The following is a 14,925-nucleotide window of genomic DNA, read 5'->3' on the forward strand; positions in this document are numbered from 1 at the left end:
TAGCGATGATTTGAATATTGTATAATTGATAAAAAGTAGCATTTGTTCTCATAAAATTAAAGATCTTCATAAATCTGAGAAGTTCAACTTAGAAATACACAAATTAAAATATATTAGCAAATTTAAGATTTATATCCTCACCATTTTAAGACTAATTTATTCCAAGAGAAAATGGACCAAAATGTACTCTGATCATGACTGGAAAGACACAAATATTGAGTCCTTTATGTGGCCCCTCTAAATGAAAACGTAGTCAGTAATACCTTCTTGCAGAAGTTAATTGTATTTGGAAATAATATTACAAAAACACAATAGGATATTGCTTCTTTTAGTAACTACATTATCAAGATAAAAATGTCAGAGAAAAATTTAAGTCTTTATGAAAAACCAATTTTAAGTTTTTGAGAATTCTGTCGTTAGAAATTCTTAATCCGTTGTTTTTTTCTTTCAGCATATGAAGATAACTACCCCAGTAACAGCAGTTACGCCATTGACTCATCCGATCCCTAATGCTATAACTGTGCCAAGCCGGTACACTGCAGAGAATGGCCCTTTTCTTGCTTCAGGCAACTTGCTGTCAGATTCAAGTCCATTGGACCCGCTAATGGAACCCTACTCATTATGGTAAGCAAATTGCAATTCACAGTAGCCATGAGATTACTATGCCCATTATAAGCATGGCATAATTACATTAATGTTTTGTGTGGAATATGGATATGTTTTATTTGAAATCATCTTTGCCCTTGAAGTTCTTGAATAAAACAGGTATCAGAACTAAATGCTGTAATATGATGTATATCGACTGCACTATACATATTTATGATGAACCACTCCACAGTTTAGTTAGCAATTTGCCAGTTTGTGTATTGATGATTTGTTGGTTTGTGTGTTCATTCTTTCATTTGTTTATTCTTTAAGCCTACACTTAAGAAAACTGATATATGCATTCATTTTGAGAGGAGTAACTCAGCCATAACAAAACTAGTTCACATTGATCTAACTTTAATCCATGAGTAACATTTGTATTTAGCTGTCTATTCATAACCCTTTCATCTATTCATAACCCTTTCGTCTATTCATAACCCTTTCATCTATCTATTTATAACCCTTTCATCTATTTATAACCTTTTCATCATCTTAGAACCTGTTTCACAATCGCGTGAAATTTGGTATGTGGATGCATCTTAAGAAAAGTAACTCTTCATGCTAAAACTGGGTCACTATGAACTAAGTTTTGTACACTCAGAGTGACTCTTGTATTTTAAAAAGTCCAGTCATTACACCCTCACTATTGTGTACCCAGCTATAATGAAAATTGTTATGTTGATGCATTTTAGGTAGATTAACTTCACCATACTCAAAGTATGTCAATGTGACATTTTTCATGCTTGAGTGAATTGTATTTTCACCTATTACTTTTTACACCATCAGTATCATAGATCCCACTTCTCTGCCAATGAAAATTGGTTTGTGGTTGTATCTCAAGTGTAGTAACTGAGTCAAACCAAAAATAAGGTACATGTTTGAGCAATTTTTGTAATTTTAGACATTCCCTACACACTTAGTGTCTGAGACCCAATTTCACCTGCGCTTATTAAAATTAGTACATGGCTGCATCATGACAAATTAAATGAACTGTACCAAAATTAGGTCAGTTTGACCAAATTTACATGCTTTATAGTTTCAGCTTTTGGATCGTTAGGTCCTTAATATCTTTGACCCAATGTCAACTATTCTTATGAAAATTGGTATGTGGATATATCACTTGATGAATAGTTGTTTTATAGCAAAACTTGTTGTTGTTGTAGGGTTTAACGCCATTTTTGAGCCTAACATAAGTTATACATGGCGGCCACCGACCACGAGAAGCTACTGGCAAGCTTTCTCACATACCCACAATGGCCAAATTAGCAAAACTTGGTGACTGACCCAAATTTTCATGTCTAGTGACTTTTGTATCTTAAGGTATCCATTGTTCACACCCTAACTGTCTATCATGAGTTAAGTTTGTATTTTCAGCCTTTGTTTCTTGCTTTTTCTGTATCTTTAACCTTATTATATTATATCTAGACAAATCAGACTTTGTTCAGAGATGATTCATGCATCTTAAAGCAGACCTTTTATCAGTAACTGATAAAACTTTATTCTTGTATCCTGCTAAGTAGTGTATTTCAGTTATATTTCTTTACCCTACTTGTTGGTTCAGTCATTAGCTAATGTTTGCAACCAGTGGGCTGTAGTATTGAATCCTGTCCCTGTTAAGGCATATCTCTCTACAGGGCACTTACCTCAGCATCAATCCCCCATACCAGTGTCAGTATTATAAAATTCTCCAAATGTGCTCCTGTTGGTAAGGGGGATTAACATTCACAAATAAATGCTTTGTCATAACTGCTACAGCAAAGGCAGTTGTGATTATTTTTTAGTTTTCTCATAGCAATGACATTAAGTTGTATCACTTCATCATCATGTCAGTTTTTGCTGAGTATCGTATCAGTCACATCTTTATGTATGCATGTGCTTTAAAAGAAATTCTCTTTGTTATGGTCATTTATTTCTTGAATCGGGGTTACATCCTGAATATAATTGGCCAGAAATTTAAATATTTAGAAGAGAATTTTTTAAAAATCAGTTTTGTCTTTCAGGCAGAGTTCTACACTGCCCTACTGCATATAAGTGGCTGTTTATAATAATTAACTATTTTATTTCAGGAAAACAGAAAGTTTTCATAACTTGATACAACAGGAAGTGGCACGCTTGGAAGAGCGGGCCAAAATGGCAGTGTCGGAGGATGAGCGTCTTTCTTGTGAACTGCAGGCAGTAGAAATGCAGATCTCACTGGTATGGATAGAGTTCTTAGATGATCTTCCATGCCACTGTTTTCAGTTGAAATGCAGTGCTGGATGACATTCATAACCTCTGATTCAGCCAGTCAAGCCTGACTAAATCTTTGCAGTCTTTTTCTCTAAGTCATCTTGGAATTTGATACATTTGGATACTAACATTGATTCTCTCCCTAACATTACTTGTTGATGCAAGTAAAGAGATTAGAATTCTGATTCTCTCAGTCCTTGTTCCAGTCTGAGATATGAATAATTTATACAGGTTTACTTAGTGTTTCCTCAAGCATCTGTACAGATGGTGCTGCACCATACCTTTTTAGTGAGCGCAATGCCGCCCTTTGCCATGCTGCCACACAGTCGGCTTTTGGTACTTCCAGTTACATCCCTCTCCTTTGTTGACAACTGCTTGAATCCTATTAATTACCCCATGACCTTTGGGGTAAATATCTAATGAGAAGTTTAGTCACTGATTATAATCTCATGTGGTGCTTTGACTGTCATTGCTCATGAAATTAATAAGGTAATAGCTATGTATCAAATCAAGGCCTGTAAGAAAAATAAATCTTAGCAAATGTTTCTGACAGGTTTTGATAGTTTTAAGTTCAGTTTAATAACATTACTACACTCAAGTAAAGCTGACAAATGAATTGATCAAAATTTAACTGGCTGAAGATTGTTTTGTTGAGTCCTACAATATTTTGATGATTTCAATCCAGTTATCAGTAGTATAGATCTTCCCTTTTAGTTCTCATCCTGAATTTGATTTACACTAGTTTCCTGCAAGACACTTTGAGACTTGTATGACTAACTAAATCTCACAAAAAAGCACAATATTGATAAAAACTTGATGAAAATTGTTCACGTTTTGTACATATTTCATATTTTCAAACCAATGCCTTGTCTGAACTCTGTTGTCCATTGTAAGCAATAGGCTTTCCGAATGCCGTCAACTGGATCCTGAAATACCCCTTGCTGATCACGATTCCTTCATTCAGACTTAGATGCTCACTTATGTTTTGAAAAGTGGTGAAAATTCAGAAATACATGTATTACAAAACAGCCACTTTGGGTCATATCCAAAGGTAGATGATTATTATGAAAAGGAATGAAACTTGCTATTTTTTGTCATGAACCACATTGAGAAACGTCTCTTTAAGGTTAAGATCAAAGGTCGGTACTTTAGTTTTCAGTACCCTTTTCAAATCCACTCTGTAACTTATTACTTCTTTAAGATAAATGAATTATATTTGGTACACTTGCATATTGGCACTAAAATATGTGTCTCATTCAACATTTGTTGTCATATGAAGGTCAAGATCGCTGATATATATTTTATGATTGCTTGTGTTTCAGCTTTATATCTTGAAAGCTGTTTGAGGTTGAATGGTGAACCATGGTAGACAACTTTCATTGGTTTGGTTCACATACAAAATTATGTGGAAAAGAAGAACTATTCATGTATAGCTAGTTTATTTATAATATATTCTGCTAACTCAAGACCTACTCCAGTAGTTATAATCATTGTTCTACTCAAGGTTAAGCCTCAGTGCTGTTCAAGTAAAACATGTGGGACCCTGGGAAGGCACTTTTAATGTGGGATACTCACCCTAAGAAGCAGTTTAGAATTTTCTTTTCATTTTAATATGAACTCTGTGCAATCAATTTACCCTGACACGTTTTTTTTATTTTAAAAACTGCCTTCCCAAAGTACCATGTATGTTTAAATGGAACAGCCCTCAGGAATATGATATAGGCATTTTAATATTTTTTATTAAAAAAAATATGCTGAAAACTTGTCTATTCATTTAATCTGTGGTATACATTTTTGTGGTTTGGCAAATGACATTTTTTTTAGCACAGTTTGAAGGGTTCACAGAATCTTGAAAAGTGCTTGAATTTGAGGTTAACTCCAAATGGGACATGAAAATGTTTTAAAATGTGCAGTAGTCCTTGAAAAGTGTTTGAATGTAGAAACAAGGACATTTCATTGGTAACCATATATTTACTGATATAATTATATTTTTAAAAATAAAGATCTGTTTGAAAAGTCAGTAATACTGAGCTCTTGTTAATGGTCTTCCATGTTGGTTTGCTGACATTCATCTGGGTCAGTTATCTTGTACTGAGCTCATTGTCACTGCTGTGTTGGTTAGATAATAGATGATGTGTTTACTCAGCTGTTAAGTCATAAAAAACAAGAGCTTTTTAATGTTGGTAGCCTATTTTGGAGTGTATTTGCCGTAAGTACTGTAGATGAGTAAGGTTGACTAACAGCTTCAGTGTGTGTTGTGTTTGTTGAAAGGAAATAATTAACATTAGAGCAGTGTGGAAAAGTTGTTTGAAGTTCATTGGTCAGAATGAATGAAATAACAGTAATTGGAATGAATTTAGGATGTTGCTTGCTTACATATGAAAAACTTAAGGAGCCAGAAACTCCCAAATGCAGATGAAATGTGTGCAAACCCCACCCCACCCCCACAGTTGCATTCAGTTTGGTGGCCATGTGTAGAAGACCTGATTAGGTTTTCATTTTTTTTGTTATGGGTTTTCAGTGCATAATAAGCTTTATGTGGCAGCCAGTATGTCTGGTGGAGGAAGAAGCACCAACCCACAGGAAGTGACTGGCAAGCTCTCTGAGATACATTGGTTGAGCACAAGACTAGAAACAAATGCCGACTGAGGTGTCATGTCAGTGATCTGTATAGACGAGCGCCTTAAACTACTCAGCCACCCAGAGCCCAGATTGGACTTTAATGACGTCCCTGCCGTAACTGCATCTTGAGTTTGTCCTATCTGTCCTTTATTCCAGAGAAGCTTGTTAGCAAGATTATAAACATGATTTAACCTGGGCAAATGAAATTTCACAGAGCATATTTGTTTGTACATGTAGATGACCTTATTAGATTTTCAGACCATTGCAAGAATTTTTCAGTTTTTATTGTTGTTTTTAAACATTTTTGAATTCTGGCAACATTTTCACCTTTTTTTTGAAAACATTGTTTGCCAAGATAAACTCTACCCATGCCATCTCTTTACAGAAACAACTTCAGACACGACAAGAGCTTGAAGCTCGTGAGGTGCAAAAGAATGCTTCTCTCTACTTCCAGCGCCATCTGGAGAAAGAAGACAAGAAAAGAAAGAAATGAAAATAATCAACATAAGCCTACCACTACCCTTTTTGGGGGCATCAGCTAATCTACACAATCAGGGTAGTTTTTTCAAGTTGGGTATTTTTATTACATATTTTTACAAATATTGTTAATCTTTATAGCATTACATTATGCTGATATATATTTGTTACAATGAGTTGATTGGTACACTTAGACTGAGGTGCTGTATGTATGCTTGAAAAAGTTGTGGTGTGAGACAGAGAATCACACTTGCAATATAAATGGGAATTAAAATGTTTATTATTCTGTATCTGACATTAAGACTTTTTATTATTTACCAAAAGAGCAAGACCTGCTTGCCATTGAATCTGAAGGCTTTAAAGTCTTAAAAATAACTAATATGCCAATTTAAGTTGGGTTTTTTGACAGTTTCTATTAAATATATTTTGATTGAGATTTTATGGTAAAATTTATGGAATTGTGGGTATTAATCAACATAAAATGGAATGTGTTGCAACGTGGCATTGATTAGTCTATGATTAAATAAAAGAAATGTATGTATAACCTCATTTTATTTGCTTAACTTTTTGTAACTTAAAATTAACTTAGTTCATATTCATGTATTTTGTTATAAAACTGGTTGTATTGTCATGCAGGACTTCTAATTAGAATTGTGTATTGTAATTGGAACCATGATCCTATATGTGTGTGTATGTGTATATATATATATATGTATGTATGTATGTATGTATATATATATGTCAATCATTGTAATACCTTTATAAATTTACATACCTTGTCCAAATGTGTATTAGTTAAAATCAACATGATCTTGTAGCAATTTAGTGCTCTTCTTGCATTTGCCGACTGAAAAAACTTGCTGCAGTATTGTAACAAAGATTAAATCAGACTGCAAATAAGAAATTTCAATTCATATGTAAATTGTAAATAATATTACAAGATTTCATCGTGCTCTGTATTCAAATGAGGCACAAGATTATATTCTTTTGCAATATTGTGTATATCATGGGAAGTGGTGGTGACAATACAGACAATTGTTTTTCCATAAAAATGGATATATTTGATACATATCACTGTATCTCGTGTTAAATACCTATATTTAGGCCTTAATGACTTGATGTAGCATCCCTCATGCTTCTTTGAAAGCATGATATGCATTGTTGTATTTGTTGTTCTAAACATTTGCAATATAGACACTTTTTTTGTTCTGTGAACATGAAATTTTATCCAGGCTGCTAGGTGCAATCTAGTTTTATGGATTATTACCAGTAGTAATGGATGCATGCATGATATGTGTTTTTCTTATGGCACACCATATATGCACAGCATTAACCCAACTGCAATCAAGATAGTCCCAGATCTGCTGGCACATTGTATGACTCCAGATTTGGGGTTAAGGCAGTCTATACTACAAGTAATTGTAAGTGAACAGCATAGGATCTGTGTGCATCAAGTCTGTGTTCTGATCTGTTAGCACATTATATGACAGATCTGAGTCTAGGCTGCTTGCATTTGGAGAAATGTTTTAGACAAATTTATAATATGTCATTCATGGGTGCATGACATTTTTTAATGTTGATGTGTACATGGTGTTATCATGCATACCAGTCACCATAACAATGTTTCAATCTGGCAGTGATATTGCTTGATTGATTTGTTGACAGGGTTTGAGTGCTGTCCAGGTCCTTTTTAATCTGTCATCAGATGTTGGAACACCATGCAAAATTTGGACATCTAGGTTTAAAAAGTTGCCTTTATTTACATACAGTTAATGAAATTGTTTATTAGAAAGGTTTGGTCTAATAAGTTTGGTCATGGATCATTTATACTATGGGCTGGCCAGTTCTCGTTTACAATGTAAACATTAAGCAGTCATCAACAGGTGGGGATTTATAGGGCTTTGTATGCTTATGCCACTTTTTGCTATTCAGGCAGCACATAACTTTGAAACATTTTCCCCCATTGACCTCTTACAAATCATAAAGGTACTGACAATTATGATTTTTAGCTCTACTGGTTGTAAACAAGGAAAGCTTACAAGGATGGTATGTTGTCCATCATCCGTCTATCCATTAACACAGGTTTGTTGTCACTATTTCACCTATATTACCTGAAGGATTGCAATGAAATGCTTAACACACATTTCAATGGAGCCACTTGGAAATCTAGTATGGCATACACAGGGGTCATCGTGAAAACCTTATCCCTACTCCTGATAATTGTCATATAAGCAAGAGGTTTTCACTTAAAGACTTTATATGCCGTCTTGTTGGTTTTAAATGAAAATGGTGTCAGTACAGCTACCATAGCAGCCAGCTTGCAAATCTTGTTGTGCTATTTCTTAAAAGAAAGTCATATTTTCACTAGAAGATGTGATGTCTAATTCATCCTAAATGAAAATAGTGCTGATCTGACATCCAGTATGGCTCCCACAGCAGCCCTCTTGAAAATTATTATTGTTTCTCCAGAGTGAAAAGTAATACAGTGTTACCCCACTATAACACGGTAGTTGAGAGCCATAGAACCCAACCATGTTATAGACCAAACTGTGTTATAAGCAACCAGGTCAATTAGCTGAAGAAAATGAGGCATGTACCCCCAAAAATTTGCTAGGGGGTAGGTAATAAATGCGGGCAGTAAAATACGTGTTTCATCGGCAGAGTTACCATCTTAAATCGATACTTATTAAATGAGAAATATGCCTGTAGTGAAAACAGAGTAGGCATATATAATAGTTTATTTAGAGAACACGAATTGGAACATATACGTGAATACTGTTTATATATACAGTCTAATGTATAGCATGAAAGAGTATCAACACCATGTACTCACCCACGAAGCTCATATACATTGAATCCATAAGTGATTCCATCAAAAATATGCACACACAGAGATTTAAAATATTCAATAATTTTGTCACAGGTCATATTGGTCTGAATTCAGTGGAAAAACATAGCACAATCACGTAACGAATGACGAAGCACATTTACTTTTCAGTACGTTCCAAGTCGGTAAAAGTTAGTTTGCATTTTAAGCCACTGTTGGTAGCATTTGTAAGCATAAACTTTTTCCCTGCTAAAAGGAAACTTTCACAGCACAGTTAACGTGTTCCGGTCACGTTGGATAATGCAAAAATCCATCAGATTCCATTACTTTTATTTAAGTTTGGTACTGACTGCCTTTGAAGAAAAGTTCTTTGTTTTTATTGAAGATTGTAGTCAGCTTTCTTTCATGAAGGGTGCATGTGTTTTTGAAGACACCGCTAAAGGCCAGCTTTGGAGAACCAAACAAATGCCCATTTCTTATTGGGTGGCAACATCAAATAATTGTATTGCATGATTGAGACTGATCTTTTTCCATTTGCTGAGTACGTTTTCATAACAATCGGTTCTTCAAGGTGATCTGTTTCCTTTGAAATTTCAGCAAAACTATTTTACTTGGGAACATTTTTAAAAGGGAATTGTCCGTTGTTTGGTCTACTCTATGTACTGTTCCTTCCTGCCTGTGGAATAAACCAATAAGAAAGTAATGCATCAGAAATTTAACAAAGGGTCAATGGACGATAGAGACGCAGGTGTTCTGGTCTGATGACGGGTTATTACAGAAAATGTGAGTGCTCTGAAGGATTTAATTCTGAGTGAAAAGAAGAGGAAATTTACTTATCATCCTCGTACAGATGTTAGTCTATGTAAATATATTAATTACTAGCGAGTGCCCGAAAATCCAACGAAAGATAAATTACCAGATAATGCCTTGTCCAGTTGATCTCCGTTACCAGAAATGTCAACAATAAAAAAGCGGATATCTCAAAACATACAGTACTCATGCTAGATGTCAAGATAAGTGTATTATGATATAACAATGCACTGTTTAGAAGGTTTGTCGATATGGACAGAGAATTTGTTTATGTAACAGTAGATAAATTTCAGTGCATTTTATGTCCAGTTTGTGGCTTCCTTTCATGGGGCCTCTGAATTTCTCCACTCCAACCAAAGGTTGTATATACCAGTTTAAACAGCCAACAATGTCGCCAATAAAAATAATAATTGCCAGATGTTATATTTTGCCACCAATAAGGGAAAAAATTCCAAGTTTGCGACATTGGCAAAGCCCTACATGATCCCATAACAAACTTTTTACACATTATTTTTCGTACTTTTAAGAAGAAAAAACTATTTTTCATGTACAAGAAAAATACATTTAAAATTTCCAGGAGCCATGCCACAATCTTCTTGTATTATTCATATGCAATCTCTTCCCCAAAATGATAATAAACGTTTAATAAAATGTTTTTTTCGTACTTTCAAGAAAGAATATTTTTTTCATGTACAAGAAAAATACATGTATATGAAATTTTGGGAGCCACACCTTGACCATGTTATATCCGAATTCGTGTTATAACAGAGCATGATATAGCGGGGTTACACTGTATTGCAATGGAGTTTTCACAAGAGGGCTTCTTATGAAGTCTTCTTGGTTCTAAATGAAATTGGTGCTGCTTGTACATCCAGTATGACTGCCAGAGAAGCCCTTTTGAAAATCTTTTCACTATTCCTCTGGCATGTATGGTCATGTCAACATGAGGCTTTAATTAAACAACTTTTTATAATTGTCTGCTTGGTTCTAAATGAAAAATGCTGAGATATCCAGAATGACCATCACAATGGCCATCTTGAAAATATAGTTATTATTACTTCTAGATGGCAAGTCATATCGGTATTGCACTTTCACCAAAATATTGATATCTGTTTGGTCCTAAATAGAAATTGTGACAATGCAGTATGGCATCCATCTTGAAAATCTTGTTATGATTACTCCTTTGAAAGTTTTATTGACCAAGGGTTTCCACGAGAAGACTTCTTATGATGTATTATTGGTTTTTAATGAAAATGGTACCAATCTGGCATCCAGTAGGTCCAACACAGCAACTGATTTGAAAATATTATTGCTGAAGACTATCAGAGATGGTATCAACCCTTGGCAGTTAAAGAAGGAAATGGTCTTGTCTTGAATTCCTGGAAATTATTTTCGATCAGTAGAGCATCCCTTTGAGGGACTTTTGTTTTTTTTATTAATTCTGAACACTCACAAATGCAAAGTCAAAAATGAGACTGGAGATCATTAAAAACTGAGATTGAATTTAAGATGGAATTTCCAATTAGAAAACCTAAACACCAAAATCTTTTGTGATAGGTCAAAGCAAAATCCCAAGGTCAAATTTTACTGATTTACAGTTTAACCAGTTTGTGATGCTTGAGAAAAACAGAGAATGAAAACTACAGTGTTTGTACAATGATTGGCTTTGAGTTGAATGATAAAGACAGGATGTGAAAGGAAGAATGACTGCTTTTGTCATTTTATCTCTGGCAGTGAAGTGAACAAGAGACCTGAACAAGTACTTGATGGATTATTTGTATCGTTGATTGTTTTGACAGGTTGGTCTGGTCTCACATCTGTAGGAGACTAACTTGGTGTTTCAAAACCCTGTCTTTAAGGTGAAATGATGGATGTTAACTAAATTTGACAAAATTGCATCTTCACTGATACACAGAGTTGACTTAAGCAATATTTTCTCAATATCTCCATTATGCTTAGTGGTAAATGCAATTATACTTGATACTAAATATGCAGAGAACACTGGTCACCTTGAAGGTCATCAGGTAACTAGGTTGATGACATAATCACTCAATTTTGAGGGTTTCTGGAAATTAACACAGGATAGTACAATAATCTTTATGCTGAATGTAATTACCAATTTGATTATTATTTTCTCTCAATATTTGTTTTTTCTCAATATTTGTTACATACATTATAGCACTCATTCATTTTATTTAAGAAAGAAAACTGTTTGAGTAGTAGATTACATTTTTTTATTTGTTGTAATAAAACTAAGTTTATTTAATTCTACTGATATTCCATACCATCATTTTTTAAATTTGGACTTTGTATGATAGTGGTCTCCATGTATATTGGTTGTACAGTGTACATGGTGTCAAAAGTGATAGAATGGACTTAAAATGAAGTCATAGATGTGAATTGGTGACTTCATATTACAGGCTCTTATGAGTGTCTTTTTAAAATAAAATTGATTGAGAGACAAGTCTTTTTTTCTTGGCCTTTGAATGGCAATACATAGGTATCACTTTTCTGATGGCAGCATTGTCACTATCAGTGTTAAGGTCCAATCTTAAATGACTTTTTTTAAGGTTACACATCTACATCAGATGCCGCATTAAATTGTAACTTTGAGCTAGGATTCCTGAGTTCCATCCATCAACAGAATGCTTCATTAAGATAATCCTTATCACAGGTTGAATGCCAGATTCTGCAGAACACTTGTCAGTTCTGCTGGTGTTAAAAACCCACAAGGTTTCCTATCACAACCTGGCATTCACCTGTCGTGTAGCATTATACTGAAATTTAACATGCATTCTTCTAAGGTCTGGATGGTTTTAAATAAAAATAATGTCCCATGGACATTCAATGTGACTGTAATCTTAAAATTCTTATTCTGGCTTCTTTTTCTAAACCATTAATAACACAAAACTCCCAAGTGAGCCTGATGTCATTTGCCTGGGTATTAACATATGGACCACTTTGGTGGCCTAAATGGTTAGAGCATCCACCTAAGATGTGGGAGGTCATGGGTTCAAACCCCAGCCTCATCATGGCAGACTTATAAAAATGGTATCAGCAGCTGCCTTACTTTGGCGATCAGCATTAAGAGGTTAGTGTTAGGAATGCTTGCCCTGGTATCAAGATAATGTGACTGGGTGGGACATGATGCTACATGTCAGTGGCATGATGTCCCCCAGTGTTTGACATCACTATAAAATGTCATACTGCAGACATCTTATCGATGTGACTAGGATTGTTAAATCTGTGTTGAAAAATCACACACACATACATTTAACATGTTAACTTGGGAGGCTGCAAACTCACATGTAATAAGAGAGGGAAAAGTAATGTAAACTTTAATAATTTTAGCACTTTTTGTGTTTATTGTTTGTTATCTCTCTATCTCTCTCTGTGTAATGTTTTGATAGAGCTTTGACCTTCACACATTGGGTTTTTATTTGTTATCTCTCTATCTCTCTCTGTGTAATGTTTTGATAGAGCTTTGGCCTTCACACATTGGGTTTTTATTTGTTATCTCTCTATCTCTCTGTGTAATGTTTTGATAGAGTTTGGCCTTCACACATTAAATTGATGATTACGACCAGATGTTTTTAATTGTCAAGATCATAACATGGTCAGATAGAAATGGGGTCAGCAATGTTTTGAAAGGAATTTGGGCTACACACAGTTGATTTTTAATTATTTTTTGTTGTTGTTGTTAAATTGATGATTTTGAACTATATAATCACTGGGAAAAGGAAGTAAATGGAAAGAGAATTATTTTAAATATGAAACAACGTATGTACCAAGATTTAAGTAACGTTTTTGAATAGTTCTGTAATGCACGTGCCAACAGTATCCAACCCACAGTCCACTTGTAAGAATAAGAACTATTAATTTATGTTACCTTGAAATAACTCTGTTTTTAAGACGAGAAGAACATTTTAATAATTAATGCTACTTTTAAATGAAGTTATTAACTGCTTTAAGTTATATGTAGATTTCCTGCTTTATGCACATATACATCTCACAAATATAGCCCCCATCTCGAAAGGCCACCCATTTTATAAGGCCACATTTGCAGTGCAGAAGGGGTGGCCATATAAGAGGGGGACCACTGTATATGTATGTATGTATATGTATATATACACACACACACATAATTATGTAGATAAACACACAGTGATCCTCTCTGAATGTACACACACACATTTATGGCCAGAATTGCATGGCATCAGTGAGTTTGTGTTCAGAAATGCACTTATAGGGGTTTACTGGTTGAAATAATGAATATTTGTTCTTTCTAAATTCAACACATCGACTTTTATTCCAACACGCAGATTTACACTGCGTGTTTCTTAGATGTTAGGTTTTGTCATATATAATTACTGGCTATTATTCTCTCCAGTCAAGACAACAAAAGCTAACCACAGAGTTGTACAATATTGTTGAACTCAAGTCGGCATCAGATCCAGTTGCCATACAGTAAGGATAGTATGTTATTAGCCATTGTGACTTTTGAATCACATGACAGGGTCACTTATTTTGTTATCCCTGAATATCTTTTGTAATAACTTATAATTGCCCATCTTATAATAACTTATAATTGCCAGTCTTATAATAACTTATAATTACCAGTCTTATAATAACTTATAATTGCCCGTCTTATAATAACTTATAATTGCTAGTCTAGTAATAACTTATAATTGGTAGTCTTGTAATAACTTAAAATTGCAAGTCTTATAATAACTTACAATTGCCAGTCTTGTAATAACTCATAATTGCCAGTCTTGTAATAACTTATAGTTGCCAGTCTTGTAATAACTTACAATTGCCAGTCTTGTAATAACTTAAAATTGCCAGTCTTGTAATAACTTAAAATTGCCAGTCTTGTAATAACTCATAATTGCCAGTCTTGTAATAACTTATAATTGCCGGTCTTGTAATAACTTATAATTGCCAGTCTTGTAATAGCTTATAATTGCCAGTCTTGTAATAGCTTATAATTGCCAGTCTTGTAATAGCTTATAATTGCCAGTCTTGTAATAACTTAAATTGCCAGTCTTGTAATAACTTATAATTGCCAGTCTTGTAATAGCTTATAATTGCCAGTCTTGTAATAACTAAAATTGCCAGTCTTGTAATAAGTTGTTGCACAAAATGCATAATAATAATAATAATAATAATAATAATAATAATATACTTTTTTCAGTAATTTAGGACACCAGTCCATATTACAAAATCATGTAAATATAATGTGCACAATAGTGTGAAGTTCAGTATGGTGTGCATCATTGACTATACATACATACATACAAAGCTGTCTCTTCTTA

The 14,925-nt window shown here is 34.1% G+C and overlaps 1 protein-coding gene across 1 annotated transcript in view; it reads left to right on the forward strand.

Moving 5' to 3' along the window:
• The window catches only part of LOC149775799 (uncharacterized), a 79,115-nt gene extending 67,041 nt beyond the window's left edge, over positions 1 to 12,074 (forward strand). Inside the window, exons 14-16 of the mRNA XM_089943836.1 lie at positions 452 to 624; positions 2,712 to 2,841; positions 5,882 to 12,074. Coding sequence (XP_089799962.1) covers positions 452 to 624; positions 2,712 to 2,841; positions 5,882 to 5,989 — 411 coding nt within the window. The 3' untranslated portion in view covers positions 5,990 to 12,074. The remainder of the gene's footprint in view (positions 1 to 451; positions 625 to 2,711; positions 2,842 to 5,881) is intronic.
• Positions 12,075 to 14,925: the final 2,851 nt, after the last annotated feature.

The sequence above is a fragment of the Sinohyriopsis cumingii genome, chromosome 19 (assembly GCF_028554795.1).
Source record: "Sinohyriopsis cumingii isolate HCF-2022 chromosome 19, ASM2855479v2, whole genome shotgun sequence".
Lineage (NCBI taxonomy): Eukaryota > Metazoa > Mollusca > Bivalvia > Unionida > Unionidae > Sinohyriopsis > Sinohyriopsis cumingii.